The sequence below is a fragment of the Trachurus japonicus genome, chromosome 20 (assembly GCF_045865225.1).
Source record: "Trachurus japonicus isolate A0001 chromosome 20, Traja_1.0".
In the NCBI taxonomy this organism is placed as follows: domain Eukaryota; kingdom Metazoa; phylum Chordata; class Actinopteri; order Carangiformes; family Carangidae; genus Trachurus; species Trachurus japonicus.
In genome coordinates, this window is record NC_140926.1 from 22,987,316 (window position 1) to 23,006,328 (window position 19,013).

At 42.0% G+C, this 19,013-nt stretch overlaps 1 protein-coding gene across 1 annotated transcript in view; it reads left to right on the top strand.

Moving 5' to 3' along the window:
• Window positions 1-312: 312 nt before the first annotated feature.
• The window catches only part of LOC146966918 (uncharacterized), a 36,744-nt gene continuing 18,043 nt past the window's right edge, over window positions 313-19,013 (top strand). The window contains exons 1-9 of the mRNA XM_085764015.1: window positions 313-426; window positions 1,481-1,795; window positions 1,916-2,173; window positions 3,865-4,161; window positions 4,625-4,734; window positions 7,194-7,204; window positions 8,735-8,817; window positions 11,406-11,738; window positions 13,987-14,253. Coding sequence (XP_085620141.1) covers window positions 366-426; window positions 1,481-1,795; window positions 1,916-2,173; window positions 3,865-4,161; window positions 4,625-4,734; window positions 7,194-7,204; window positions 8,735-8,817; window positions 11,406-11,738; window positions 13,987-14,253 — 1,735 coding nt within the window. The 5' untranslated portion in view covers window positions 313-365. The remainder of the gene's footprint in view (window positions 427-1,480; window positions 1,796-1,915; window positions 2,174-3,864; window positions 4,162-4,624; window positions 4,735-7,193; window positions 7,205-8,734; window positions 8,818-11,405; window positions 11,739-13,986; window positions 14,254-19,013) is intronic.

The following is a 19,013-nucleotide window of genomic DNA, read 5'->3' on the forward strand; positions in this document are numbered from 1 at the left end:
GTTTTTACACATTTAATTGTAGATTTTGACACTGAATTGAGCAGAATTAGGCTAACTCTATTTTACTCTAATATGCTTGGGCCGGGGCCATGTTAGGTTATTTGAAACGGAGTTAAATTCAACTCTCTAATTGACACTGTTTTCTACTGTGTGGAAGCACTAACCTAAACAACCTGACTTTATACTGGTGGACTGAAAACAACGTAGGCTACACTTTAACGGGTTTATTCTTTTGTGACGGGACCTCGAGTAACGGCGTTATAACGGGGAACCGACTGCGATTCACGTCAGCGCGTTGTCAGACCCCCCTCCCCCCTTCCCTTCCCAAGTTCCAACTTCCTGCTCCAAAGCCACAGACATGAACCATGTCCTCACCGTTTACCTGTCTGTGGCTTCTCCCGTGGCTCCTGACTTCTGTTCAAGGAGGTGAGTGACGTTACTGTGTTTTAGTCTAGTCGTCGCGCGAGACGCCAGTTGCGACCCGTGCGCTCAAAATCACTGCTGTCTCAAAATCACTGCTGTCTCATACCATCATACCACCCTGCTCTGCTCTGTTCCTGCCTCTGTCTCACTGTAATGACCATGTAGCCTAGCTACGCGGTCCGTGTGCGTTTTGTTTGTTTGATTTTTCCTTTAAACCGAACTGTCAGAGATAGTGAAAGAGAGAGAGAGGGTGGGGTCTTCCTGCTTCCATTTCCCTGCAACTACAGAGGAGTGTGGGATATGAGGCTATCACGTGTTCACTCCTCCCCAATGAGTCTGAGTGTGTTGTGCCTAATGTGTTGTCTAAACTGAGTAAGATGAGATAAGATAAGATAAGATAAGATAAGATAAGATAAGATAAGATTACACTTTATTGTCAGATCACTCTGAAATTTGTCTTGCGTCCCATGACGTCCAAGGTTTCACACAAATAATAACAAATACCAAAAACATACATTTTCAAAAAAGCATAAATGTTACCCTCAAAAGTCACATTTAAAGAAAAACACAAACTACCTCCTAACTCCATTCACAACATAAATCCAACATTACAATGTGTCTTTGGTGCAACATGAACCTTAGGGTCGACTTAGAGACCAAACTCTGATTTAACAGTTTGACAGACTGAGGGACAGTAGAGTTCCTCAGTCTGTTCAGTCCAGCTTGTGGAACTCTAAACCTTCTGTTTGATGGCAGAAGCTGATATTCCTCGAATAACACATGAGAGGGGTCAGATGAGATATTACTTGCAAGAGACAACATTCTTTTAGTGTATGCTGCTTGAAAATGTAACTCCAAAGTTTGACCCACAATCTTTGAACAGATATGTAGCAGTCTGGTTAGTTTGGTTTTAAGTTGGACAGACAAACAACTAAACCAGGCACTAATTCCGTACTGCATAACACTCTGCACTATAGATTGAAAAAATAATAATAACAGGATGTGTTTGTTTGCTCCAAAGTGAGTCTAGCTGATGTCTTTATCTGATGTGTTACAGACTCTGAGGTGTCCTGTGTTTTCATGGAGAGCTGCGTCTTACCGTGCAGCTTCCAGGGAGGTAAGGATGCAGTGGTTCACTGGCATCTGTTACCCAGAGATATTGTGGTGCACTCCTACTACCACAACCAGGACCAGCTGGGACTCCAGGACCAGCGCTTCAGCAACAGGACGTCTCTGTTCCAGGACCAGGTCTCCAGAGGAAACGCCTCCCTGCAGCTGACAGGGGTGAAGGTTCAGGACCAGGGGAGGTACAAGTGCTTCACCAGCACCATCAGAGGAAACAAGGAGTCATTCATCAACCTGAAAGTGGACGGTATGAGAAACACACAATAAAACTGACGACCGTTCACTTTGTTGTCAAGCTGAATTAGAAATTCATATTTTACAAAGAAGTTAATCAGGATTGAAGTCTTTTCTCTTTTTATCCTGGCAGCGACTGGTAAAGTTGATATCCAGCAGGTGGACAACAACATCACCTGCAGCTCAGAGAGGATCTACCCTGAGCCTGAACTCACCTGGTCCACCAGTCCTCCGTCCAATGAGACCTTCAAGAACACAACTGAAGTCCAGAGGACTGAACAGCTGCTCTACAACATCAGCAGCTCTCTGATGCTCGCAGACCCTGATCTGATCTACACCTGCACCGTCAGCACTGACAAAAACAGGAGGAGAGCCACTTTGTTTAAATCAAGTGAGTATGATGCAAAGCAAGGTGGGATATTTAACCCCTGATGCTCTCCTGATCACTCCTGGCTGCTCTGCTGCTTGCTGCTGCTCTGGCTGCCTGTGAAGTTTCTCAATCCCACCACCACCTCCTCAGCATCCACCTGTCTGTGCTATACCATGCTATGCTATGGATTGCCTGTCATGTCTGTCAAGCAGATCATTTATCAGGGAATGAATAAATTGAGACAAAGTCAAACTTGCTTCAGCCAATGCTAAAATGATCTACACATGCTTCAGTTAGGTCAATGTGTATGCTCAGTAAAAATAATGAACTCTATCCAGAGTTGTCTGACTGAAATGAAGACATATACAGTCACTATGAAACTCAAGAGAATTTTCATCTAAAAAAAAAACCAAGCAAACAAAAAACATATTTTTTTTCATTTAAATGTTTCATTTTTGTGTTGAATTATTCCAGCTCTCAGCTCACTACATTAGCATTATGTCAAAACCTCATCTGTTGACTCACCAAAAAGTCAGGTTCATATTTCCTCCTCATTACATAACAACAGAGTCCTCTCTGGTAGCAAATAAATAATAGCAATAACTTATCATTACTAATGGAATGCCATCACATTCTGCACAGACTTGCATGGTCCCAGAGCTTGAATCCTTGTGACTTTGACGATCCCCCTCCAGCACCAGCAGCAGGTAAACACTTCCACTAACTCAGTGAGGTAGATTGACACCAGTTGATGGATTGGGGCAACATGTGTGGACAATCATGGTTCTGACAGGATGAAAACTCAGTTGGATGACCATGATGGTGCCTTTATTCTTTCTCTGGTGTGACCATAAAGCTGACTTTCATGGTTTTTAAGTTAAATATCTTGACTAACTGTTCAAGAAATGAAGTTAAGACACATCTCTGTACACTAACGATCCTCTTCCTAATGATTTTGATTATGCCTTACTGTACCTGTGTTGCTCTTTTTAGTTTATGACCAAATACCTTAAGAAGAAAGACTGTTCCCATCAGCCTCGATTGCACTAATTTATGAGAGAAACCTGGTACTGTTGAAGACATTACTCTGATTTAAAGGAGCATTATTGCAAATACAGCAGTAATAGCATAAAATAAGCTGAAATATGCAAAAGATAGGTCGGTGGAGCCATAACTAAATTTACAAATAGCCAACAGTGTAGTATCCGTGGGGCAAATGCAGAATTTGTCTTTGTTATGACACAAGCCGGCCGGCGCTTAGCCCCTCCTCCTTAACACCACCCTATATAAAGAGGTGTGATGTCACCCTGACTGGCAGTTGAGAGGTCGGCGAGTACCGGTACTTGAGAATGGCTGAGCGCTCAGGAGCTTGTTCTGATATGCTCCGCCACTGGCTCCATCTAGTGGCCGAATTAAGAATTTGGATTTGCGTTAATGCTCCTTTAACTAGGTTTTGAAACAAACTACAAGTTAACAAAGAGAAAAAACTACAAACTAAAAAAAAAAGAAAAGCTTATCCAGAGTTACCAATTATGCTGTTAAGTTAACAAACACCTCACACCAGGCAAGAGACTGTAGAATAACTCTATAATATCATCTAACTCCAGTCACTCATCTTGCACAATAATAAAAATATATATATAGTAGCCTATATATATTTCTAACTCTATAATATCTAACTCTTTGGTTGTTTTTCTGTCAAATCATTTCAGACTTTGTCAGTGGCTCAAACTGCGAAACAACAATCCCCTGCACTGCCTCACACACCTCAGTGACCAACTTCAGTCTCACCTGGACATTCAACCGCAGTCAGATCATCCTGACCCAGACCAGAGGGGACGTCCCCTTCACTGTCTCAGAGGGGTGGACGCAGCACGTGAAGAATGTGTCAGAGTCAGGAAGCCTCATGCTGCAGAACTTATCTTCACATCACGAGGGAACATACACCTGTGAACTGAGAGATGCTGAGGAGACGCTGGTAACCAACACCTTATTCAGCATACAGAAAGGTGAGATCAAGGCAGTGAATTAAAACATCTGATATTATTCTAGAGCCATCAACTGGAAACATCAACAAGATGTCACTGTCTCACTGTTGGCTGCTCCCACAATTTAAGATAACAGGTTATCATAATATTAATCAATAGTGTGAAATGTTACAACTGCTGTGTGAAGAGTTGTTGTCTTGTGTTCTGATCTTGAAGGAGTTCTTAACTCGTAACAAGTCAGAGAAGATGTTTGTGATGGGGGTTGCTAGGTTTTTGCTTGGTATTATGTGTTTGGTTGTTTCCTAGGCCGGGTGTTGAGCTTATTAAGTCTGACATGATAGATTGTACAATATGTCCATATTTGGAGGATTCACACTCATTGTTAAAATTCACTTTGCAGTTTGATGCTACTGCAGTCCTCTTGTCAGTCTGTAGTGGGAGTTTGGTTATTAAAAGGTTAACAGACTCTTTTTTTCAGTTACAGCGGGTTGGACCTTTGCTACAGTTGAAGCTGTTATTACAGTTGTTATTATACTCCTATTACTTGGACTCATTGGACTGTTAGTCTGGAAGCTGTACGGCAAAAGGGGAATGGTAAGAAAACACATTCTGCTTTCACCTGATAATTACTTTTTATACTGATCATTATGTGTTTGACACAGATGGCAACAAGACTGCTTACACTTTGATGTATGCCATTCTGTTTCACTTGCAGGGGAGATATGGTTTAAGAACAGCATGACCAGAGTGTGGATGAAACAAGCTTTTGTCTTTAAGTTGACCAACAAGCCCGACAACCAGCTGCTGCACTGAAGAGCTACTGATCCAAGTAATGCACCAAGAGCCCACCCAAGTCAGTTAAACTAAACAGTTGGAGTGCCAACACTACAAAGTGTGGCTGCTGAGTTACACTGTGCTTCTGCACTGACACTACATCCAGCTGTAGTTTGAATCCACAGAGCTCTGAGCAGGAGATGTGTGTTAATTTAATCTGACTATGGGACTTACATTTGTCAGGCACTTTTATCCAAAGCAACCTATGAGTAAGCTCCAGTTGTGTAGGAAACTGAGTTACCTTTAAAGGAGCATTATTGCAAATCCAAATTCTTAATTCGGCCACTAGATGGAGCCAGGCGGAGCATATCAGATATAAACAAGTGGTCAGCTGTCAGAGAGAGAGAGAGCAGCCTCGTTTATTACTGCTGTATTTGTGATAATGCTCCTTTAAGTCAAGTCACTTTTATGGCCTATTAAGAAAGTTAATAATAGTATAGTATACTATACTATAGAGACCACACAGTTCCCACAAAGAGCAAGTGCACATGGCAACAATGGCAGGAAGAGAGGAAGAAAGAAAAGGAGAGGAAGAGGTAGAAAACTCAAGCAGAACCAGACTCAGGGTGGATGTCCAACTACTAATAATACCTCTCTCTATCTCTTAAAGACCAAATCTTTTTTTTTAGTAAGCCAGTTTATTAAAGGTTTTTTATGGTCAGACTTGAATACAAGTCTTACCATTTTCTTGATTTCATGATGACCTTAGCCTTGTATCCACTGAGCACCTGTTTTTGATACTTTGACCTATGAACAACACTCCTTAGCCAACCTTTTATTAAAAATTTTTTTTTTTTTTTTTTAGTAAAGACCAAATCTAATAACACAAACAAAAAATTATAGTATAGTTTCACAGACGCTGTTAGACAGGATCCTGCAGAAGAAGGTGTTTCACACCTGCAGACTCTAAAGCTCTGCTAAGTACTAAGCTATGTGTACCAAAAGTGCCCATAAGTCCTATTTAGATGTGTTAGGTCTTTAGGAGAGGAGGATGAGGATGATTCCTGGATGGAGGTCTTCTGTGCTTGTCCAACTAGGAGGAGGCCCCGGGACAGAACAGAGCTGAGTGGAAATCCCTCAGGAGGAGTTGGAAAGCGTTACCAGAGGGAAGAACATCTGGAACGCTCTGCTTAACCTGCTGCCATCCAACACAAGCCCAGATGGAAGAAAATGATGGATGGATGGATGGATGGATGGATGGATGGAGGCTGGCAGGTTCCCACATCTTCCTTGTTTTGTGTTTCTGTTGTCATTTTGGGTCTGTTGATGGTCTTTGGTCACGTTGTGGTCATTTTGTGTCCCTGTTATACAATTTAACAGAGAAATCGTGACATATTAGCAGTATTATTACAGTATTAACAGAGAAATCTTGACATGTTAGCAGTATTATTACAGTATTAACAGAGAAATCTTGACATATTAGCAGTATTATTACAGTTCTCATTGCCTGCATTGCTTGAGTAAATTGTTGCCTTTGCTAAATATTCAGTGAAGTGCATGAAGGAAACATTTATACATCCCTAAGTGTCTGAAACCAAATCAGTTGACATTAAATGTCCACGTATATGAATGTAAATTCAATATCATGATTTCTCAACACTATCTCATGATGCTGTATGGTAATACCATCTAGTTCAGTGACATCATATTTCATAATTCAATATACTACCATGTATATATCTCTGGTTCAGTGTATGTTTTTGTTTCATGTTACAATTACTCCAGCTGTTGTTGTCAGTATTATCAGAATGAACATACATCATACCAATGTCAAAGACAGTTTTCAGTATTATTTACCATATAACACTAAATTGCACTTATATTTATCACATGGCAGCTTAAATTAAAAATAAAAAGTGTTGTCTGACTGTTGCATCATGTTTTCTTCCATAACACAAACTCTTTGATTGTATTTTTCACCAGTCATTTCCTTTTCTAACCCATTTAAGGGTGGAGTAAGTTATTCTGACCTAACACACATTTTGTTAGATTTTGTGAGTAGGTTGTAACATGGGTCAGTTGTAACACTTCCAATTTCTCCAATTAGGAACAAGTTGTGAATCATCTGATTGACTCAGTTTAGCATCCTGTGGCAGACACAGACAGTTTTAGAGGGAAAAACAAATTTTGAGGCATGAAAGTATTTTTCCCCTCCATTTATTTTTGTGATAGCATTAGACTCATCAAACTTAAACCATGTTTATTGTGTGTCTATATAGATAGCTTTCATGTAAGTTGTAAGTGCTAATGATTCAGTTGTTAGCTGTAAGGTAAGCTAGTTCATGGCTACAAGGGTCTGCGTTAGTTGTAACAACAAGAGTCTGGGTTAGCTGTAACAACAATTTAGTTATGTTTTCTTTGAATTTCAGTACACCTTGGTCTTGAAAGACAAAGACGAAAGTGTTAAGGTTAAGGTTTGGATCAGTGTTAGGATGAGGAACAACGCACACCGTGATTGTAGAGGTGCTGGCGATGGATAAGGAAAGAAGAACGCCACACACTCAGCTCCAGTTGCAGAGATTTATTTCGGCCGAGACCAAATAAATCTCTGCACCTGGAGCTGAGTGTGCGGCGTTCTGCTTTCCTTTTCCTAAGGTTTGGATCAGACCATGGCCGACAGTAACTAATATACTTGAGACATGCACAAACACACCCACACACATCTACACACCTTCACTCACACACATCCTTGTAAATCTATCTTTGTGAGGACATGTCATTGACATAATGTATTCCCCTAGCCCCTTACCCTAACCTTAACCATCCAAAACAAATGCCTAAACTTAACCATTACTCTAAACCTAATTTAAACCTAATAATAACCGAACGTCTTAACCCAAGTCTTAACCCTCAAACAGCCCTTGGAAAAAGTGAGGACCGGTCAAAATGTCCTCACTTCCCAAAAATGTCCTCACTCTGTTGGGTAAACACTTGTTCCGGTCCTCACAACGTAGCAAGAACAAGAACACACACACACACACACACACACACACACACATTCACTCTGTCATTTAACAGCAGACACATGGAACTAGTTTGTCTCACATTTTGAACGCACTGGCTTAAAAGATTTCCAAGATACAGACAGAAGTGTCAAAACAGTTAAAACCATCCATGGTCTCCCCTATCGCTTCCTGATTGGCCAACGGTGCCGAGAGAAAAATCTGCAGCCAGTCAGAGGGGGCTCTTCAACGTTTGTGTACAGGAGCAAGGAAAAAACACAAGGCAGGTCGGTACATGCTGATCATAAGCTGGTCCATGAATTACTAGGGAAGAGTTGCTCCCAAACCATGTTGAGTTTTGAAAAGAGTTGATGGACAAGACAAGAGGACAGTGATGATATGTGCTGTGATGCTCCAGAAGTGAATCCTATTGTACACAGGTAGAGAAGATATTGCAGGAGCAGCCAAAGAGTTAACAGTCAGAAGAATTGTTAGCTGTGACCAGGTCAAGACAAAGAGCAGTGGTAACACCACTGAAGCTTTCCAATGATGGAGTGCTGGCTGTCTGTCGGTCTGGGAAAGAGAAACAGGCCTGGACTCTGATCAGCTAGGAATATCTGAACCTGACAGGCTCACAGAGTACAGACTAGAGCCTTGGTTCTGGTAAAGTGTTGTCATGTCCAACCAGTCTGCTTGAGGCATGTCTTTTACTTTCACTTGACTCAAAGATTCTTGTCAGCGAGTGACGCAAAACAAACAGGTCCTGTCAGTCGGCCGCTGGACTCAGAGAGATAACATGTCTTAACTCTGTCCCGCAGTTGTTTGTTCATCATGGCGGCGTATACGTTTGGTCTGATCCTCTCCTCTCTGCTCTGGATCGTTTCTTTGGTAGAAGGAAAAGGTGAGAAGTCAGGTTCACGTGAGTAAGAAAAAAGTCAATTACTTTGAAAGTACTTAAGAAAATACGCTTTGCAGTGACATCTAGATGCAAGTAGTTTCTAAAATCTAAAATTCTATGAATAATCTTAAATATAAAATAATCTGTCTCTGAAATCTTTCTTCGTCTTTCATTCATCACACCCCCTCAGACTTATTCTGTGACCCTTGTGAGGGGCCTAAACCTGAGGTTGGGAACCACTGGATTAAACTATAGGCTATAGCTGCATGCAGTAAACAGCAGCTCCACTCTGAGTCAAACTGTGTCATGATGTTATTCATGACAATAAATCATTCAGGGAGCAAGTTTTGCATAGGTTAATTAAGATTTTACTTTGATGACACCTTTTCATTTATGGATTTAAAATGCAGGTGTTATGTGAATGTGAACCCATAAGAACGTAAACTTAAAGAGATAGTTCAACATTTTGGGAAATTGGCCCATTGCCATAATCCCTATCGTTTTAGGAGTAGGTTTGTTACCTTTAAAGGTGTTAAGAAAAGAAAATTGAATTTGATCCAACTATGGGTCTTAATATTAGTGTATTACTCATCTATCAGACGATGTAGCCCCAAATGTTGTGCAAAATTTTATTTTCGAGTAAATACGGGGTGAAAGTGAGGTAGTTTTTTCATCAGCCAATAATCAGGATCTATTATCCGTCAATCAAACATCTGAGAAAAACAAGGGGTACGATGGAGGAGACTCGTCCACCACCACCACCACCGACACAAAACTCTCCTCCGTACTCCACTCTCCTCCTGCAGATCCCTGCGGTCCATCACTAGCCTAGCTAGCTAAGTTAGCAAGCTAACGTAGCTAGCCTACTAGTTAACAGTAAGCTACGTTAGCTAAACGCACACACACACACACACACCAAGCTCGGTCCTGCTCCAAACATTGAATATCCTGCCCGCTCGATAACGACCAATCAAATTTGTTTTCCTTACTCGTGGAAACTCATGGAAGGAGGCGGGACAAACAGCACAAACGGTCATTTCTGAACACCTTTAATTGTCAGTGCAAGCTGTTTTTAGAACGGCAGAGCCGAGCTGTGAGCTGTTAAGAGCTACGCTACAGAGGCCAATGGAATTTCTTGGTTTCCCTCATCAAATACACAATCCAACAACTCCAAAACGCACTGGTGGACAAGTTGTGACCTGCACATTCACCACCACGCTATGAGATAATAACAGAACGTTACTTTACAGAGTTGAATCCAGAGATTACTTGCCGAAAAACTGCCCCTGACAGGAACACACATCAGCGGTTTTGCATGAATTTGAAAAGTAAACTAGAAAAAGCATTTCCAAGAATGGAAATGGTGTGACTGCTGACAGCAACTGAACGCTGTTGCAGAATTAGCAAATAGTGCAAGCAGTGATCACCATACAAATGTTTGACCAAGGTTGGAATCGAACCCACAACCTCATGGTCATTAGACTTCCACTCTGCCTCTAGGCCACAGTGCACACACAGTTGCAGAGACTGTTGTCTGTTAATAATCTGCACACTGTCAACATCAAGAAAGCTTGAGAGTCAAGCTTGAATGACTTAGAATGAAAATGTCTGTGAATTTCAGGCTGAGCACTAACCATATGGCCACAGAGAACCTGAGTTACAATGAGCTTTATACTATGAGGAATCAAAGACTGTCCAATGACAGCTGAATAATTGGAATCAAAAGTCAAGCAATGAAGTGAAAAGACTGAGGCAGGAATCGAACCCATGACCATATGATCACTAAACCTTTACTCTGCCACTCGGCTACAGAGAGCACACTGCTTTCAAAACTGTTGTCATTCATTGTAATGTGATGATGTGCTGCAAACTGGTATGAGTAATCAAGGAGATAACAAACACCTGTAACCAATTGAAGGCGGGGGAGGAGAGCAGAATTCAACATAACATAAGAAGAATTCTTCCCTTGGATTCGAACCAGTGACCTTAGGGTTGGCAAGCAGTTACCCTAACCCCTACACTACAGAGGAGTTGTCAAGAAGAGAGGTTGAGACTTTGATGAATGTGAGATTTTTTGTGAAAAAGTTAAATATTTTAAAAAGTATAAATAGTTAAAAAGAGAAAAGTAATGCCGATAAAGTTCAAAAAAAGCTTCACATTTTGATATATGAATTGTTGAAATAGCACAAAGTATGAAGGACTAGAAGAAGACCGTAAAAAGGCGGAAGAAAATGGCCAAACAGAAGAACAATAGTGTGACTGCTTCAGCAGTCACACTAATAATAGGGTTTTTTGTTTTTTTGTGATGTGCTCCTGACGTCTGTTACTGCCATGTTATGTTAACTATGTCACTGAGTCATTGAAACCAAGATTTGTTACTTAGATAAGGTCAGATGAAACTTGAAAATAGTTGAGATAATACATTCCTGAGATATCACGTGATTTCAGGCGAAGCCGTCTTGGTTGGGGTGGTGGTGGCAGCTGAAGTGCCGAAAAGAAATGACTCTATCCTGAAGAAAAAGAAAAAAGAGGCTTTTATACATGTAACTTGTGTCTGAATGTTTCTCTGTTTCCAGTGTCTCTGCCTGCAGAGTTGACAGTCACCTGTAAGCTTTCAGAGGAATGTGTCCTGCCCTGTCAGTTCCAGTCAGACCACAGCGGTGTGAGGGTCATGTGGACCAAGATGGAAACGGGTGACGTGGTGAAATGCAGTCGTTTCGGGAACACCACTTTTATTAGGGGCCACAAATCAGCAACTGATGAGTTCAAAGGAAGAACGGGCCTGTATGAGGACCAGGTGCTGGGAGGAAACGCAACACTGCTGCTGAGAAACATCAGGCCCTGTGATGAGGGGAGATACATGTGCTACACCGAAACTGCATCTGGCACCGTCCTGTCTGGAATCATCTCTCTTGTTGTAAAAGGTACAAGCTGTTTGAAGGGATTCAGCCTTTAGTAACTACAGTTTCAGCTTTAGGGTGATTCTCTGAATTCAGTGCACTTTGCATCCCTCAGGTTTACCTCAAAGATTTTTTAAATGCATTTTAAAGTCATACATTAATGGATCCATGTGTTTTTGGGTTATAAAACACAAAATAGAAAAAAAAAAGTTGCTAAGGAGAAGATGACTTTCATTTCATTTAAAACAAATAAAAATTGCAATTAAAGCAGAAGTAAGTGATATATTTGTGTTAATATAAGTCTTAAATAGTTATATCTTCCGACAGCAATCACTTACATAGAGTGTTTGGACTGAAACACGGGTCTGTCAGTCACTCTGCTCTGCTCTGAGCCGAGGAGAAAACATTTATCGTATCCTACAGTTTTTATCCAATGAGGAGAGAGAACGGCATGCAGGGCTGTGTGTGCAGCCAAGGGACGCCGTGAATGTGGTGACGTAGGGACGAGGACTGTTATGGTGCGTTCAAGGAAACTCGTATTTTTCCGACCGTGAAGTGGTACCAGTTCGATCTGGTACGAGTTCACGGGTCGGAAGTCACGAGTGGCCGTTATAGTGACTTTCACCGGTAAAACAGGTCGGGAAAACACGAGTGGGTTGCCTGTGCCTGAAACGCTACAAAGTCGTAAGTTGTGACTTGAAGCTGTAATTTACGATTTCAAAAGCCTGCCTGGAACGCAGCATTAGCCAAAACGACCGGACCACTTACTTCTGCTTTAACTTAATTTGTTTGTTAACATAATAATATTCCTGACTACTTTAACCTAAACAGTACAATAATCTGAAAAAAAAAATCAATTATTAATGAAATAGCAATATTTTAACACATCCCCGTTTTGTTAAACCCTGTAACAAGATACCAATTCCCCCGTTTAAAAAAAAAGGTTCAGTCAAACATCCTCAGCATTGAGAAAGTGACATCACTCAAGTCTTTAGAAGAACATACTGTAAAGAGAAGAAGGTGTTGGCATCTTTTCTTACATATATATCATTGTTTTTATTATGAGATGAAGTCAACCTTCCAACTCCATTATATAAATAAATGTTTAGGAAAAAAAAAAAAACAATCAAGTTGAAAAGTATTATGATTTCAATATTTTCAAGTCATGTGATACTACATGTCATGGCTACTTTTAGCCAAAATCTTCAACCACATAACATCCAACCCTGTAACAAAAACACTGAGGGGATTGAGTCATTGTTACAGGGTTGAAAGTTTGCTTCAAAAATCAATTTTCACGGAATTCAGAGAATCACCCTTTGTTTGCTCTGTTAAAAGGTACAGTCTAGTGTTTTTTATTGAACAAATTGCCTTATTATTGTACAGCACGATCACTTCTCTGGTGCATGCAGGCAGAGTATTTATGAGAGTTTCCTCTATAAGGATTAATAGGCTATTAAGCCAAAGGTGGCCTGAATAAGAGATGCATGGTAAAAACACAAAACATTTGTCATCTGGGTTACCAGGGTAACCAGGGACAACATCCTGTGGTCATTCCTGATCCAGGATGCGTAGGATGAACGACCAAGTCTAGTAAACTTCCACGTATAGAGATATACCTTGTGCTCTGGACGAGGATCCCTCTTTGCCATGAAAATGAACTCAAGGAGAGTGGTTTAGTTGTGAAGAAGGCTTCAGGGTGCCCAAGAAAGTTCAGCAAGCTCCAGGGCCGGATCTCAGCTCCATCAGTGCAGAGCTGACTCAGGAATAGCAGCAGCCAGGTGTGAGTGCATCTGCACAGTAAGGCCAAGACTTCTGAAGGATGGCCTGGTGTCAAGAAGGGCAGCAAAGACGCCACTAGTCTCCAGGACAAACATCAGGGACAGACTGAGGTTCTGTAAAAGGTCCAGGTACTGACCTGCTGAGGACTGAGGTACAGTCTTTTCTCTGATCATTTCCCATTGTTTGGGGGATCTGGAAATAAAAAGGCGAGCTCTGCCATCAGTCCTGTGTCATGGCAACAGTAAAGCATCCTGACACCAACTTCTCCCAACCATCCAAGAAACTTGATAGACTCAATGTAATTGCAAATGAAAGCCTTTGACTCTACTTCAGTTAGCCCACCATACTAACATCTGACAAAAAGATCTGCAAACACTGAAGCAACAAACCTTGTGAAGATCAATATTTATGTCCTTCTCAAAACTTATGGCCACAGCTCTACAAAGGATCTCATTTGTGACAGATACCCTCCATCGTTGTTTCTCCACAGCTCCAGTTGATGAAGTTGATATTAAGCAGGTGGAAAACAGGATGACCTGCAGCTCACAGGGGATCTACCCTGAGCCGGAGCTCACCTGGTCCACCAGTCCTCCATCCAACATGAAGCTCCACATCATGACCACCATCCAGCAAACTGCACAGCTGCTCTACAACATCAGCAGCTCTCTGATACTTCCAGACAGTGACGCTGATCTCAGCTACATCTGCACCATCAGCACCAGCAGAAGCAGGAGGAGAGCCACTTTGTTCAAACCAAGTGAGTAGCACCGACACACACACTGGGTATTCTGTCCTCAGTGTGTGACTACACAAATTGACAGATAGCGAACAAGCTCCAAGAGAAACTCAGTGTAGCGGCAATCTTTCTTCTTCAGGCTACTCGTTTTGCCACTACTATTAAGCAGTCTTCTTGGCAGTAAGCTTGACACAGAAAAAGAGAGGAATCTTCGAAGACAGTAACTAGGTTCAAAAATAGTTTTACTTAAAACAAAAACAAAGTTACAAGATTCACTCTGGTATTCTCTTCTTATTATTCTTGTCAAAAAACTGTCTTGCTCCTTAGGCTGCTTAAACTGGTCTGAGAGCTATGATGTCATCCACAGCATAATTAAAGGAGCAGTTACACATTTTAAATAAAAACTATAAACTATTGCAAGCAATACAAGTATGGCTCTTACATTTCCAGCCCCTAATTGCTTATGCTAAATGCAGAACAATTACCAAACATTTTCACATGAGAGCCATGTTACATTCAACATAGTAACTAATTTACCCTTACATGTACATTATAATGCAAAAAAGATGAACAACTTTATACATTAACTGTCATTAGCGCTCTTCACTCAAATAATTCACACTGCATGTTTCAGCAGGCACAGCTTGGTTACAGGTCTGTCCAGTACATTAGTCTTCGTCTGCACACTGACTCGCCTCACTGTACCACTTGAGTCAGGTAATGTCTTTATTACTCGACCCATATTCCAGGAGTTGCGAGGGGCAGATTCATCTACTATCAGTACAACATCTCCTGGCGAGAAGTTCCTCTGTGGTGTGAGCCACTTTTGTCTCTCTTGAAGGAGTGGCAAGTATTCTCTCGTCCATCTAGTCCAAAACAGATCAGCTATGTACTGTATCTGTCTCCACCGGCGACGTGTGTACTGGTCATCTTGGTCAAAGACTCCTGGTGGAATGTTAGGTTGTGTCTTCATGAGCAACAAGTGATTGGGAGTGAGAGCTTCAACATCACCCGGGTCGTCTGATGAGAGTGTTATCGGTCTGTTATTGATGATGGCCTCGACTTCACACATGATGGTTTGGAGTCCTTCATCATCTAGTGACTGTTGTTGTAGCACAGAGTTTAAGACCTTTCTTACAGTACGGATTTGTCTTTCCCATACGCCACCTTGGTGGGACGCTGCTGGGGTGTTGAAAATCCACTTGATGCCTTTTTGTGTCATAACGTTCTGTACTTTTGTCTGATTCAGGTTTTCCAATGCTTTGCGCAGCTCCTTTTCTGCTGCAACAAAATTTGTTCCATTGTCTGAGCGTAAAACTTTTACTTGCCCTCTTCTACATATGAACCGACGTTATGGCGTTAATGCAGGAATCTGTATCCAAACTGTGAGCGATCTCAAGGTGAACAGCTCTCACAGTGAGACAAGTGAAAATTACGCCGTACCGTTTGACAAGGCTCCTTCCACGTTTGACCTCAAATGGCCCGAAGAAGTCAACTCCCACGTTGGTAAAGGGGGGTAGATCTGGCTGTAGCCTGTCTTCAGGTAGATCTGCCATCTTTTGTTTTCCAGCCTTAGCATGAAGTCTTTTGCACACGGTGCACTTTGAGATAATCCTCCTTACAGCTGAGTTAGCTTGAGGGATCCAATATTTCTGTCGCAGCATTGCCAGCATGTAGTTGCGACCACAATGTCCAACTTCTTGGTGGATGTGTTGCAGTATGAGGTTGGCTATATGTGAATTTTTAGAGAGGATGGCTGGGTGTTTAGCTTCTTGTGGCATTGCAGCTTTATGAAGCCGTCCTCCAACTCTTAATATTTCATCCTGCAACATGGGATCAAGTTTGTAAATCTGGCTTTTTTTCTTGATGGGAGCATTTTCTTTTAGAGCACAGATTTCGTCTGTGTAGTCCTGCGACTGACTTATTCGTATGAGCTCCACTTCTGCTTCAACCAGATCCTCCAGTGACAACGGATGTTGTTGAATCGTTGATTTGAATTTCTTCATGTGCTGATCAATGAACTTGCTCTGTTTTTCAGTGTTGTTCTCAGATTGACTGATTGTAGTTTTGAGATCTTTTCTCTTGTCTTTCAGTTGTAGTAGCATCCTCTTTAGTCTGAGAAACCATCCGACTGCTTTCTTTAGTCGTTGCCATGACGAGTAGTAAGTGATAAGCTTGTTGAGTGTATCATAACTCTCTTGTGTGATGGTTATGGTCACTCTAGCACATGTTTTGATTTCCGGATCTTCCTCTGTGGTCAACTCTCTTTCATCCAATTGTTTTGGCCACTCACTTTCAGACTTCAACAGGAAAGCTGGTCCATGTATCCAGACTTTGCTCTGCATGAACTTCTCCACTTTCACTCCTCGAGAGCCCTGATCTGCTGGGTTTTGCGCTGAGTTGACATAATGCCACTGTGTAGGATGAGAATGATCTCTGATTGTTGTAACTCTGTTCGCTACAAACGTTTTGAAGCGAGCACTTTCATTTGACAGATATCTGAGCACTGTAGTGCAATCTGTCCAGAAGACGGATTCCTGTAACGGGATCTTCAGTTCTTGTTTGAGCATTCTGTCCATTTTTACAGCAATGACTGCTGCTGTCAGCTCCAATCTCGGTATTGTGACATGTTTCAGAGGTGTTACTCTTGATTTTCCTATTAGGAGGGAACAGTGTTTTTTGTTCTCACGGCTGGTAAGCAACAGGTAGGAGGCAGTAGCATATCCATCCTCGCTCGCATCAGCAAAATGATGCAGCTGTGCTGATTGTGTGGATCCAAACCCTTCTGCTTTGATGCATCTGGGTATGCTGAACTCTGCCAAACTCTTTAAATCTGCCAACCATTCTTTCCACTTTTTTGCATCTCCACCTTCAATCTCATCATCCCAACCATGTTTCTTCTTACACAGGTCACGTAAGATGAGTTTTGCCGGTAAAATCAGCGGCGCCAACAGACCGAGAGGGTCGAAGACAGAACTTACTGTGGACAAGATACCGCGTCTGGTGACAGGTTTACTTTGCTTGTTTATTTGAAATCTGAACCTGTCAGTCTCTGTGCACCATTCCACACCAAGTGCACGTTCCATAGGCAGTGTGTTTTGACTCAAGTCTAGGTCTTTCACTTCAGGTGCCTTTTCATTGTCTGGAATAGACCGCAAGACTGTTTTGCTGTTACTCACCCACTTAGTGAGATGGAAACCTCCTCTAGCGCATAAGGCTGTGAGCTCTTGCACAAGGCTGGCTGCTTGGTCACTTGTTTCCACTGCCTTTAGGCAATCATCAACATAAAAATGTCTTAACACAGTGTCAACTGCCTCTGCACTCACAATTCCTCTTGCATCTTCCGCAGTTCTTCTCAGAGCATACGAAGCGCAACTGGGTGAAGATGTAGCACCAAAAAGGTGTACTTTCATCCTGAATTCTTCCACGTCACTGTTTAGATCGCCGTCCGGCCACCACAGGAACCGTAGCAGGTCTGTATCTTCCTCTGGGACCCTCACTTGATAAAACATAGACTCCACATCTGCCATCAGTGCCACTGGATGTTCCCTGAATCTTAATAGAACACCAGTGAGGTTGTTAGTGAGGTCTGGTCCCTGCAGCAATTGTTCATTTAGTGAGACACCCTGATATGTTGTTGTGCAATCAAAAACTACTCTTATTTTCTTTTTCTTAGGGTGGTACACCCCGTGGTGGGGGATGTACCAGACACGTCCATCACTGCGACTGATCTGTTCAGCTGATATTTTCTCAGCGTAGTCTTTTTCAATGATGCCCTTCATGAATGATATGTAATCTTTATGGAAGTCTGGATTCTTCTTTAACTTCCTCTTGAGATTGTCGGCCCGCTGCTGAGCCATGCAGCGGTTATTTGGCATCTTGACGTTTTCATTTCTCAGGGGCAATCCCAGGCTGTAATGTCCGTCAACCAACTTCGCTGAGCTTGTGACCAGAAGCATAAACCTGCGATCATCTTGTGACATCTCCTCTTTTTCTTCACAACTTCGCTCTGGGAAATCTGTGTTGTACTGTTTCACTAACAGCTCTTCTATTTCCCTCACTTGTATGTGATTAACTGTGTAGCTCTGCAGTTTACCATTGTTCATTTTTGGTCCATGGTCTTTTCTTAGGGGTCCATTAATCACCCATCCCAGGGCAGTCTTAACTGCATATGGCCCTTGTCCTTCACTATTTATGATTTGCCACGGCTCTATGGCCTTTGGGACGTTGGCACCAATTAGCATTCCCACTTTTGCTGTAATACGTGGCAAACGTACTTCTTTCAGATACTGCCATTGTGCAATGTCTTCTTGCCGTGGTATGTTTTCCTCCTTCACTGGGATGTGGCTGTGTGTAAACACTTTTGGAAGTTCAATGTATGTATTTTCTTCAAGTCCACACACCTCAAGATCTGAGAGAACAATACTCTTCATTAATTTGTGACTGTCGGAGTTGTCCTGAGCCATTGTGTCCAGAAGAAACTGAGTGTTCTTTCCTTTAAGATTCAGTTTCCTTTGAATGTCCTCAGTACAAAATGTTGCTGTGCTGCCAGGATCTATAAAGGCATACGTTTCCACATATCTCTCACTTTTCCTGGACTTAAGTTTGACTGGTACCACAGCAAGCACACATTCTTCTTCTCCAGCCCCAGTGTTACCACATGACTCCTGACCCAACGACACACAGGCACTTGAAACTATGTCGTTCTCAGTATTGTTTTCTTCTGTCTTTTCTGACGCACTATCATCTTCCGTCTTAACGTGGAGTATGTCTGGATGCAA